At 37.1% G+C, this 12,977-nt stretch overlaps 1 protein-coding gene across 2 annotated transcripts; it reads right to left on the bottom strand.

The window, feature by feature from the left end:
* Positions 1 to 379: 379 nt before the first annotated feature.
* LOC106939912 (high-affinity choline transporter 1-like) lies at positions 380 to 10,996 on the bottom strand. Of its 2 annotated transcripts, XM_015022488.1 has the most exons (4): positions 10,744 to 10,996; positions 8,697 to 8,810; positions 4,968 to 5,123; positions 383 to 1,278 (listed from the first exon to the last, which is right to left on the bottom strand). In XM_015022488.1, the coding sequence occupies exons 1-4, from the start codon at positions 10,925 to 10,927 to the stop codon at positions 1,094 to 1,096; spliced, it is 639 nt and encodes a 212-aa protein (XP_014877974.1). In that variant the 5' UTR covers positions 10,928 to 10,996; the 3' UTR covers positions 383 to 1,093. The 2 variants fall into 2 exon arrangements, with proteins under 2 accessions (XP_014877975.1, XP_014877974.1); XM_015022489.1 differs by lacking the exon at positions 8,697 to 8,810 and having other exon boundaries at positions 380 to 1,278.
* Between the last annotated feature and the right edge of the window lie 1,981 nt (positions 10,997 to 12,977).

Consider the following 12,977-nt stretch of genomic DNA (forward strand, 5'->3'; position numbering starts at 1 on the left):
ATACAATAATCCATAAAGGTCATGATGCTTTTATTTTGAAAACCGACACGCAAAATGAAGGAGTTACGTGACCCAGGCAATGCAGGGATCGTTTGTTGTCAGTCACGTGGTTTTCAGCAAGCCGACACAAGCAACGAAGCGGAGCTTCATCTGACACGCCCCCTTTTTACTCGGTACACGCTTCGAAGCCTGGCTTCAGATGGCCCCTAGCAGTAGGCATGACGGAGAAATGTTTTCAAACTCATACCCCTCATCATGGAAACAACAGGAAGAAGTTCATATGATGCCGCTTTTAAGGTGAAGACTATCGATCTGGCAGTACAGATCGATAGCCGCTGCACGTAAACTCGGCGTGAACGAATCCATGGTTTGGCTTTGGAGACGCAGGGCTGCGTCCTTAATAGCAGATTTATTAAGGACGCAGGCAGCGTCCTTGTGAAAAACCGAGTGGCGGCGATATCAGCCCGATGCAGCTTATATATGTGCTTTTCCAGTTTTTTATTTTATTTATTTAATTATTTATTTTTTTGTTTGTTTTACTTTGTGGGTGCGGCTTATAGTTGAATATTTTACAGCTCTTGAAGGAAGCATATTATACAGCTTTAAGGTCTCAGAATAGCCAAATCTATTATTCCAAGGCCAGCTTGGTTGTAAGTTTGAGACCACATACGTTAAAGCTTTAAGCACCTGTCCCAAAATCTTCAGTCTCTGTTCAGAGGAAACACGTTAAATGTTTGAACATAAGCCAAGAATTAAAAAGGCTTCACTACATTGGTACGTCTTTATCAATCGACATGCATCAGTTAACGGGAGAACGTGTTGAACTGTGCTGAGACAAGAAAAATTACTGGACTGCATAGAGCAGGTCTGAAAAGGATCGCTAGGTGCTGCACCTTGAGCTCTTGGCCATCAGCCAGATTCTACCGGCTGGTAGCTGACTGAAAATAAAAAGGACAATACTTTCAGTAATGTCATTTACGCTTGGCATGAACCAGAAACGGCTGAAACAGAATGCAAGAGGGAAGCATTTTAATCAGCATCAAATTCATAGCTGCAAACATGGACACATATTGCCTCAAAAGACATCTACAGTTTAAATTAGAAAAGAATAAGTGGGAAAAAAACGCACCAAGCTGATGAAAATGAGTACGAGCTGGATGATGTCTGTGTAAGCCACAGAGTAGAGGCCACCCAGCAGTGTATAGGTGATGGCAACGGCAGCAGATATCCAGATGCTCACAGTGTAGGACAAATCCAGGATTACACTCATGGTCACTCCTGACCAAATGCACAACAGGCAAACAGTAAGCATTTACATCATACAATGGACTGGGTTCCTACCAAGAACAGTTACCAGAAAGCACTTTAGCAAAAGTTATCATTATTAAAAAAGTTATTTAGTTAGCAAGCCAGATATCCAGCTCCAAACTAAATATGCAATTAGCGACATTGGTAAGACATTTAGTTTACTAACTATATTGCTAGCTTGCTAATTAAATATTAGTTTAAAACTGGGATTTCTATTATTGAATGAATAACATGGTGAAAATTTGACTGAAGAATGGTGCCAGGTATTTTTCCCTTTTATGGTTAAATAACCAAGAATCACTGCTGCTCTTTTTTTTTTTTACAACATAACTTTACAAATGGCACCCCACACTGTACACATCCTCTGTCTGTATAGAGATAAATATTCACTCAACTCAGCAAGCCAAAAGCTTGAAGTTGCTCCAACTGGGGCAATATTTTTTTTCAGATTAATAGCTAATATTAGTTTAACGTGGATGCACCAAAAGGGAAGTGTCCTATCTCCTGTTCACTCTGTAGCTACCAACTTCACGTTCTAAATCATGACACATACACACGTTTTCTAATGACACTGCCAATACTGATGCACCATTTCCTGAGGAGTTTGAGCTCCTTTAATGTCTGTAATAAACTCCTCTTCATGTTCCACCAGTCTGTCATGGTCAGTCATCTTGGGCATTGGGCAGCAACTCTAGGAAGTGGGATGCTGGATGTCTGGACAGACTACTGAAGAAAGCTGCCTCTGTTGGTATGAAACTGGAGTGACTGCATCTGACCTTGACCCTGAGTACAACACTGTCTGTTAGGAACAATGAGACTGGAAAAGTCTTCTGTTCCATTAGGTATAGAAGATGGAACTGGTATTGTACCTATCTGGTACAATACCAGATAGGTGAGAGATTGATCAGTGGCTAGAGTTTTACAGTGTGTATTTTGATCACTTGATCATGTGCATGTGTGACTTTTATGGATGTCACTGGATAGAGTATGAATAAAGTACTATCTTATCTTATAATGGATGTTCAGGTAAAGTCAAGTGCTGACATCCAAAAAACAGAAGAAAGTAAAGAAAGTTGAAGTTGCACCATAAAGAAATGCAAGTTTCAGGAAGGTGTGTTTCCTGCTGTTGTTGGACTTAGAAGAAAAAACTTAAAGCTTAAAGTTTACTACAAACATGAAATCCAGACTGTGAATAATCGATCAGTGCACTGGAATTACTAAAGTGTGTTATGGTGAACACACAGTGTGTTACAGTCAATATGTGAGACTCTCTCTAGAAACAGCTAGAGGGAGTGTCACTGTTTTAAAATAGTTTCAAACACCAAATAAACCTTCATATGCATCAACACACAGAGTGGAAACCATCTTAACACGACTGCAGAAGTTAATATCTGCAGTCTTCTTGAGTTGAGTTTAGCTATAAAAAACATATAAGTGTCAGCTGTTTTTAAATAGAAACTGCTTTTAAAAGTGGAACTATTTCAGAACAGGAAGCTGATGCTTGTAAAGAAAAACAGCTTGCAGTAAGAATGTAGCATAAGACTCAAAGAACTGTGTAATGTGAAATAAAAATGAGTCAGAATCAATTAACTCTCTTTATCATGTACATTTCAGATCCGCATGGTTTAAATTTGCCCTTCGAATACCTTCTGCTTTTAGGTGTTTGTTGTTAAACTTGCTCTATGCGGCTTGCATGCAGGTGGAGGACAGGTCAGTCCGGTCATGTTTGAGTTTATTTTATGAGAAACCAAAAGGGGAAAAAAAAGAAGTGCTTATCCAGTTTTTCTACATAATGTTTTTAAAATAATAGATACTTGTTTTCTATAGTGATCAGTTTGATTTGGTATGAAGCATAAAAATACAAGTAAAGAGGGGAAAAAATAGTTGGTTTGGTCATGTAACATTCACACTTCAACAAAAGGGATATCCTTCATATGAGACACGAGTAGGAAAGACACCGTCATAGATAGATAGATAGATAGATAGATAGATAGATAGATAGATAGATAGATAGATAGATAGATAGATAGATAGATAGATAGATAGATAGATAGATACTCCGTATTGCAGCTGTAGTTTCCAGTTGCTTTGCAGTACTACACTCAGAGTCAATCACCATTTCTGTTTCATGGTTTCATTTTGATACCTGCAGTTCTTTTAAGTGTCAATGTACTTATTACAACAAACATTGTTTTTCACACACACTGTGAGTATCGGTACATATCCCAAAGGATTTGCAGGGTTTTCTCCCTGGGGCTGAGAGCAGAGCTTAGCCAGTCGGTTCACTAGAAGAAGTCAGCAAATAGATCTCATTACAGCAAGCAACCCTGTGCAGTATTTCAGAAATATGAGGACGGCTGCTGACTGGTATGTGGCTTTCCACTCACTCATCACTACTGGGGATTGTAACTAAATACACAGAGTAACGCATCTAAATAAAAATAGTTATTTTGGGTCTTGGAGAGTATTCAGGTTGAGGATTTTTATGGCTTGTTAGTGAAACATTATGGTGGCATGTTGTTCAGTGAGATGGGATTTATGTAGTGTGAAAGGTGAAAACAGACAGAATTCAGTCAGACAAGTGTTTGAGTTGTCAGTGCGCAGCAGCAGCAGACACACTCACCTTGAGGAAACTAGACATTCCATCATGTTTGTTGCTGTTTTGTTCAGAGAGCTTTGTGATGATCTGTTCCCTCTTTGTTTAGATTCTGCTCTGAATTTACACTGAACGAAAGCACTTTTTTATAGTGAAATCAAATACATCAACTGTATTTGATGTGTTTTTCCCCTTTTTGTTGGAAAGTCAGCTTCTTGTCATGTAATTATATCAGAAGTTCACAACAGCATCATGAGCAGCTTAAAATCTCATTTTCATGTGAAAAGATCCAAGTTTTTTTTTACTCCTGACATTAAAACAAGGCAAAAGTTGTGGTTCTCCATTCTGAGTTCATTTAATATGTGAACATTAGGTTAATTTGTTCCACAACAGAAAACATGAACCTGCTTCTGATATGGCTCTTATTAAAAACCAAGTTAAAAAAAAATACAGTTTTAGAGAAACTGATTCTTTCATTCTTAGTTTTATTCCAGTTCCATTTATTCAGATTGTAGCAGAGGTCCCAGAATGCATATTCCCAAATATGCATTCATATTTGGGAATATGAATGCATATTCATAAAAACATGAGGTTCATAACCATGAATTTAGTTTTTCTAAATTGGAAATATTTACAGAAATCTGAGTTAGCGTTAGTGTTGTAAAAGTGAAACAGTGTAGTTGCTGTTCTACCGGAGCTGACAGCATTGGGTTACTCCAATGAGGATTTTATGAACTGTTGCATGTCTAGTAGACATATTGCCTAAACAAAATCATACAATATCATCATATTGAGAAATATAATGTAAACTCTGATGAGCAAATGATTATGTTGTACTTTGTGGTTTGCATGGTTTATTTAAACATTATAAATATTTGTATAAATGTAATGAAGTTGAGATTAATTTCAACAGTACAATATTAGTAATCACTGCTGCAGCTGCTGCTTGATGTGGAATGATGTCAGAGATGCACAATAGAAGCAGTTTGAAGTTCAGCTGCCAGGATCAACACACCACTGTCACACACACTCCACTGATGCATATATAGAAAAACATTCTTACCTAATCCGATGAGTGTTCCTGTCACCCACATGATCTCCGATACAAGGCAGGCCAGTGACAGAGCAGCTGTGGGAACTTTCCCGTATTTGATCTGGAAGGGGTCCATCATAGTTACGTATTTACTGTTCCGCATTGGCTCAGCGAAGAAGAAGCCACCTTTGGTTATAAATGAAAACAGTCACGCGTCATGTAGTGACACAACAAAACACATTCCTGTCCTTTTTTTAGCACTTTCAGTAGACATAGTGAGCAGTTAGACATTCCCACAAGGATGATCTCTGCTTTAAACAAGAGGTTTGGTCTAAAACTGGGATATATATCTGTTGTTTGGGTAGATTTTGTTAACTGTCAGGGCTTTTTTTTTTTTTTTTTACTTTTTTATGAAATTATACAAATTAATGCTTGAAGTAAGTGCACTTTATCAAAAAATGTGCCATCGTGTAAAAAAACAACAAAAAAAACTGCAGAATTTTGATTAATTGTTTTACAATAACAGAGCAGAAGCAAGATCCTGAATAGACTCAGTCAGCAGTGGTGTGCCTCAAGGGTTGGTCCTTGGACCCCACCCTGTTCACATTCAGCATCATCTCGTCATTCATCACAGGATTTCCTTCTATTGTTATGCACATCAAAGCCGACCTTGCCTCTCTCTCCAGATTAATCCACATCACTTTCCAACTAAACACCAAAAACAAAAGCTGTTCCAGGTGTAACGCCTCAACACCTGGGTGCTGTTGGCCATCTCTGCACACAACATTCATCTTTTTTCCTCTAGATAACAATCTTGGTGTAGGATTTCAACCCTCAACTTACATTTGAAACTAACATCAAAACAACTCTGTAAATCTCTGTCTCTCATCTCAAAAACATCTCCAAACTCTGTCCATCACTCTGCTTCACTGACACTAAAAGACTTGTTACATACATAGTGCAGCAGGGACCTGATGGAGCAAAGGAAACATGATTGCATGAGCAAGTTCTGAATCCCTCCACTGACTCCCCGTCTCTCTCCATCCTTATTCACTGATTTGTCTGTAACAAAGCTTCAAAGCGTTGCTCACTAAGTTTCCATCACAAATGTGAGCAAAACTGTTAATATTTCAATAATGCTGAAAAACCATTTTGCATTATGGTGTTTCCATAAAAAATAGTTAAAATCACATGTGAATAAGTTTATTCACACAATAAGTCATAAAAAAAAACTTGCCAACCAACCACTTCCTGTCGTCGTCTTCTTTGTTGTTCACGATGCTTTTTTGCATCACATGATCATCAGACTGCATCCGTGACTGCATATAGACTGCATCTATACACCCTTGTCCCTTAATGGGGTCGGGAGGTGCCTATCTCCAGCGAACGTTCCGGACGAGAGGCGGGGTACACCCTGGACAGGTCGCTAGTCTGTCACAGGGAAACACAGAGACAGACAGGACACACTCACACCTAGGGAGAATTTAGAGAGACCAATTAACCTGACAGTCATGTTTTTGGACTGTGGGAGGAAGCTGGAGTGCCTGGAGAGAACCCACTCATGCACAGGGAGAACATACAAACTCCATGCAGAGAGACCCCAGGCTGGGAATCACACCCAGAACCTTCTTGCTGCAAGGCAACTATGCTACCAACTGCACCACTGTGCAGCCCAAGATCATGAGACTCATGTGATCCAAATGCAGTTTTGAAAAATAAACCAATTTCAATACAACTGAAAAAAAACCTTAAAACATCTTATCAAAAATCGTTTTTTTCAAAATTGACGTGTTTCTGTTAAGCTAATTCATTTTCAAAATGCCAAATTTTACAATTATGTGGTTAGAACTTAGAACAACACTCCTTATTTAGATATGCACAGGTTCTTCTCTGTGCTTGAATGCTCTGTAGAGTGCATTATGTTGAATCTGAATGACTGTACAAACTTCAAAAAGAAATACAGATTGATAATAGTTTAGGTTCTGTTTACCATCATCATATTCTTCACCACTCGTTTCAGCCTCAGCATCCTCATTTTGGCAAACCATTACACTGGAAACGCAAAATGTTTTAATCTTTCCGTAGAAAGTAAGTAAACTTGTGGCTCTTTTTTAAGACATAATAATTATAAATTTCTTAAATAAACAACTAAAATATACAAAGCAAATTAAACAAAAGCAGATATTAAGATGTTTTTAAGCGGCTGTTGAAGGAAGTTGCTGAGTCAGCTGATCTCAGTGAAAAAGGAAGAGAGTTTTGGCATTCTAGAAGAAAAACTTGTCTCCTTCAGGCCTCAGGTAGTCAGGGACTATCAACTGGTCTTCATCACTGGATCTCAAGGCCCTAATTGGGCTGACATGTAGATTGCTGCCTGTAAAAGCAAAGCTACCAACTCAAAACCATGTTATGTTTGATATGGCTCAAACATAACCTGGAGCCAATGCATTAACAGCAGAATCACAAAATGCTGCTGGCAGCAGCATTTTGCAGAGGCTGCAGCTGATCTTGTTAAGTTCTGGTCGGATGTGTGTAAAGTCAGATGAAGTAAAAGCAGGAAGTAAAAGTTCCAGTTTAGGTTGAGAGACAGTGGAGATACTTTTAGCAAGATTTCGCCACTGATAGAAACAGAATCAAACCCAAGATTTTATCTGATTTTCAAGCATTTCCAAAAGTTGATTTTTATGAAATCAACTTTCATAAAAAGTTGATTTATGAAAATCAACTTTTTGATTGAATAAAGATAAGGGCCAAGAGGCCAAGAGGCCCTTATCTTTATTTGTTTCATTTTCTTTTAATTCAATTTAGGAAAACTGTCATACATGCAGCTTTTGTCCAGGCATTTTAGCAAAATATGCAGTATTGAGACTTCATCTGGAAGAAAATAAATATACAACTGTTTGCGTAACAATGGCAGGACAAATCCTTAAAAGATGACAGTATGAAAACAACATTGGCTCCGAAATAGGACCTGATGGAACACCAAACTGAACAGGACTGAAAGTTGTTGACAAGAAGATTTATTTATTAAAAACAGAACCTGAAACACCAGCCAAAACCCTCAGCCTGTTCAGCAGGGACAAAGGGCCAACAGCACCCAAAGCTGAAGTCAGATCTAGGATGACTGAACATCTGGAGCAAAATATCTGAGACTAGAAGAGTTGTTTCATTTGAATTTATGAAACCCTGCCTGACAATGATCCTGCATACAGTACAGATGAAGAACAGCAGTTAATGGCTTCACCACAATTTTCTCTAAAATCAAGAATGAAGCTCTAAGACTAAGAAAAGTTTTCCACTCTAGTTTTCCTAAAGCCAGTGCATCACTGCAGTCTAAGATAATCATGCACCTAACCGCTGTGAAGCTTTAGCTTAGTGTGTTTATGACAGTTGTGTTGCTGCTAATGTTAGGAAAAGCTATTTGCTTTAAGATGAAAATCTGTACTTGATGGAAATGACGCCAACATCTTTTGATGTCTCATCTCTGCTCCCACTAAATGAACAGCCTTTATTTACAGGCCTTTTTAGCCAGCAGGTATTTTAAACCAGTACCTATTTTAAATCACTGTCTGCTGCTTAAGAGTAGCAGCAGACATTGATTGATCTACAACAAGTAGAGGTAGCACTCAGCATAATGAAGTGGTCTGCTCTCCTGTACAGAGAGACGTCCCAGCTGAAGCTATAAATAATTTACCATCCTCAGTGAAACTGATCATGACACACTCTGTCTGTTTCTACAGGACAACAGAGAGGAAATCTTACCTATTATGAAACACAGTGTTGCTGTTATCGGCATCACAGCCCAGGTCAGACCCATGGATGGGTTGTAGACAGCTTCAGCTGTGCCCACAATGAATCCGCCTCCAACCCATGTAGCTGAGTGACAGAAATACACACACAGCTTCACACAGAGGCAGAAAGCACCGTGGCCGCAGCTGCTGCTGCCATGTGCATATTTTTACTCACAAACTCACAAATTCAAAAGAAAACAAGTACTTATTTGTTCCAATACAAAACAGTTAGTCGAAATATTAAAAAAATTTCTTTTATGCTGTCAAAAAATAAATCAACAAGAGTTTTGATTTTTATTTTCCTTTTCTTATTTAAAGAAAAATAATAATCATTAAAAAAACATAAAAATCGTAGACGAGAAATGTAAAAACTGATACATAAGTCACAGGAAGAAGACAGGAACTGTTAAAACATTTACTGTAACTATTAAAGGAGCGGTTTCTTCTGTACAAACACAAAATTTGTTCCCAAATATATTTTCAACCAGAAAACAAAAACACCATGAACTTATCAAATAAAAACCTTCTTTAATCTCATCTGAGTTCAATGTCAAAAGGACTCAGTGCTACCAGCGGCTATCGGCAGTGTTTGGCTAAATAAAGCCTGAGGCTGCCACTGACTGATAACATAGTTCATGTGTGGAGGGTTTCACAGAACATGGCACCATCAACACCAGTTTTTAACTTCATTTTAGTCAGTGATCTTAGGCTTTATTATTTTAAACATGAACATGTAATACTGTACCTGTTAAAATGAAAATCAATGATCAATTTCCCCCCTGTTTCTGGTTTCAATTGAGGAAATGTAAATATAAACATGGAAATATAAATATGCACAGATACTAGTTTATTCTTGTTTTGGTAGTTGGATGTTTTCATGAGAAAACATGTTACTCCAGTAACTGGAGTTTGATTTTAAAAAAAAAAAAAGTATGAAAAGTTAGATAAGATCAATTTTCTTGTGGAAAAACTGATTTGTAGAAATTTAAATTTGATTTAATGTTTGTTTTTTGTTTGAGATAATTAAAGTTAAAGTCACACAGAAACTTAAAATTGTTTGGGGGGTTTTATAAACAAGTATTTCCAGACAGTTCTGTGACCATATCATAACAGTAGGGGGAGCTTCCACAATTACTTTTTTTTCCACCACTACAAAACTAGCAAATATCATTTTTATAAACAAATACCACTAAGTGATATTTTATAAGCCGTCTCCCATATATGGTTAAATATGAAGGATATCCTTATCCCTTTTGTTGAAGTGTGAATGTTACATGACCAAACCGATTATTTTTTTCCCTCTTTACTTGTATTTGTTATGCTTCATACCAAATCAAACTGATCACTCTAGAAAACAAGTATCTATTATTTTAAAAACATTATGTAGAAAAACTGGATAAGCACTTCTTTTTTTTCCCCCTTTTGGTTTCTCATAAAATAAACTCAAACATGACCGGACTGACCTGTCCTCCACCTGCATGCAAGCGCATAGAGCAAGTTTAACAACAAACACCTAAAAGCAGAAGCTTTTCGAAGGGCAAATTTAAACCATGCGGATCTGAAATGTACATGATAAAGAGAATTAATTGATTCTGACTCATTTTTATTTCACCTTACAGTTCTTTGAGTCTTATGCTACATTCTTACTGCAAGCTGTTTTTCTTTACAAGCATCAGCTTCCTGTTCTGAAATAGTTCCACTTTTAAAAGCAGTTTCTATTTAAAAACAGCTGACACTTATATGTTTTTTATAGCTAAACTCAATTGCCTAATTGTGGTTAATCTAAATTACTAAATTATCACTAATGTATAATAGACCACACGTCTTTACCAGAATACTGTAACATGATTTTATATATTATTATTATTTTCTATCTATCTATCTATCTATCTATCTATCTATCTATCTATCTATCTATCTATCTATCTATCTATCTATCTATCTATCATGTAAAATCTTAAGCCGAAGCAGAGCCAGGCTCTCCCCTCGTGTCCCTCTGTTCTTAATCAGTCACTCGCCTGTCATGGTGAAGATGCCGACCGCGAGGTTGATGCCCCTGTTCCCCAGCAGAGCCATTTCGGTCTTGTCCCCACGGCCTTTCTTTGCCTCCTTCTTGGACTTGACGGAAGCCCAGATGCCGATCCCGAGAACCAGCAGGTAGAAAAGAACCATCACGGTCACACCGGGGATGTTGAGAGCCATGATGAGGCGGCGGGTACCGTGATAAGGAAATGAGCGCCTGCCTGCTGCTGCTGCACATGCCTTTCTGCTGCTACGTGCTATACGGAGTGCCACAAGTGCCACAATCCAATGCATTAAAAAAAAAAAAGTTCAGTAAAGATGTACGTGAAAGTTTCAATAAACATGGTCAAGACAGACATTAAAATACAAAATCATAAATTAATACATTTCCATCCATCCATCCATTTTCCTTTTCCTAGTGGGGTCGGGAGGGGTGCTGGTGCCTATCTCCAGAGAGACTAAATACATGTATTTATTATAATTATTTTGAATTTTATTTAAAATTAATGCTGTATTAGTTCATTCACTAATTTATTTAGCTCTTCTGGCAGTACATCAGTTAAAGGACTGATGTACTGCAGCCATCTGCCATATTGTCCCTGTAATCACTAATCTACATAAATGTAGCTTGTTGCTAGCAAGTCTTCACCACTGAAAAATAAATACCAGGTCTCACAGCATCACAAAACAAACACAGTTCTAAAACTTTTCCAAACTCATTTTAAGAGGAGGAGAAAATAGTGAAAAAGGTTCCTGTAATATCCACCAGTCAGAAAAACAGGCTGTGATTAGACATCTGAAATGTATGTTAGTCATAATTCTGTCTGTACATATATTTTTAAGCAAGCTTTTATTTTGAAAGCGACCACTGATAAAAACTGAAAACATGAACATAATGTTTGAGTTTCACTTTCCGAAATAAGGGACAAAAAATATTGTCCCTTAATATTGAGCTTTCTAATGATTTTCTGGCTGATAAAAACAAAACCTGAGTGAAGTCGGCCTTCCACATTCGTCAAATTTAGTACCTGTACTAAATACTGAAAGCATTTAAAGTAGAAAATGTTTCCTTTGAACAAGACATGAAAAATTACAGACTGTACTGATGAAGTTAAACTGAACTTGTTTATCATAATGTGTCTCACTGTATGCAGCACACCTGAGGATCCATCCATCCATCCATCCATCCATCCATCCATCCATCCATCCATACATCCATACATCCATACATACATACATACATATATATATATATATATATATATATATATATATATATATATATATATATAAAATAACAACAACAACAACAACAATAATAGTAATAATAATATTAATTATATGACTGAAAACAAACAAGCCTGCAATGTTAGGACGGAACTGTTCGGAGAAAAGCATAAATATGTCTTTCTGAATTGGAGAAACGGCCAGCTTGACAAATGCCCCACAAATATTGAAAATAATTGAATCATACAGAATTTTATTTATTTTTTTATTTTTAATTTTCATTTATGCCACTATCATTCTAAAGATATTAAGAAAAATGTTCTCTAGGAGTCATCAGAGGTCAACCATTCCACTGCCCCTGCTCATATTTACATTTATTTCTTTATTTGCACAATCTCACCTCTGCTAAGTTGGTACTTGTTTGTACAAGAAAAATTTTCATCTGTACTGCTTTGGCTTTGAAGATATATTTATGAAAGTTTAAAGGTCAAAAGGTCAACCAGCCCCCTCACTTTTACAAAATCAATCAAATTTGGTGTCAATCAACTCATCTACGTTTGTGCTTATTTGTGCTGATAAAATTTCCATTTGTGCAGCTATTATTTTAAAGATATTAATAAAAACCTTTGTAGGGCTCTTCATCTATGAACATTAGTTCATTGATGTTTGAACTAATATTCAACTAATGTTTATGCTGGGTCTTTGAATTTTATTTGAAATTGTTAGGTGCTAACCTATGAAAATGAATCATTTAATTTTAACATGGATAAAATTCACTTGGAAGTAGGTCTTACTTAGAACGAACTGGTAGAATACCAACCTAAACAAACTCGTTGACCTGTATTTCAGTTTTTGATCACCAGAGGGTGGTATTACGCAAACTGTACTGTAGAAATACAAAAAGTAAGACTACAGCAAAACAGGTGCTAGCCAGGAAACAGTCAGCTGTTTCCTACGGTGGCCCTGAGGTGCAAAACACTACAACATTAACGAAGCACAATTA

The sequence above is a fragment of the Poecilia latipinna genome, unplaced genomic scaffold (assembly GCF_001443285.1).
Source record: "Poecilia latipinna isolate Pla-1442-1.1 unplaced genomic scaffold, P_latipinna-1.0 Scaffold3026, whole genome shotgun sequence".
NCBI classification, from domain to species: domain Eukaryota; kingdom Metazoa; phylum Chordata; class Actinopteri; order Cyprinodontiformes; family Poeciliidae; genus Poecilia; species Poecilia latipinna.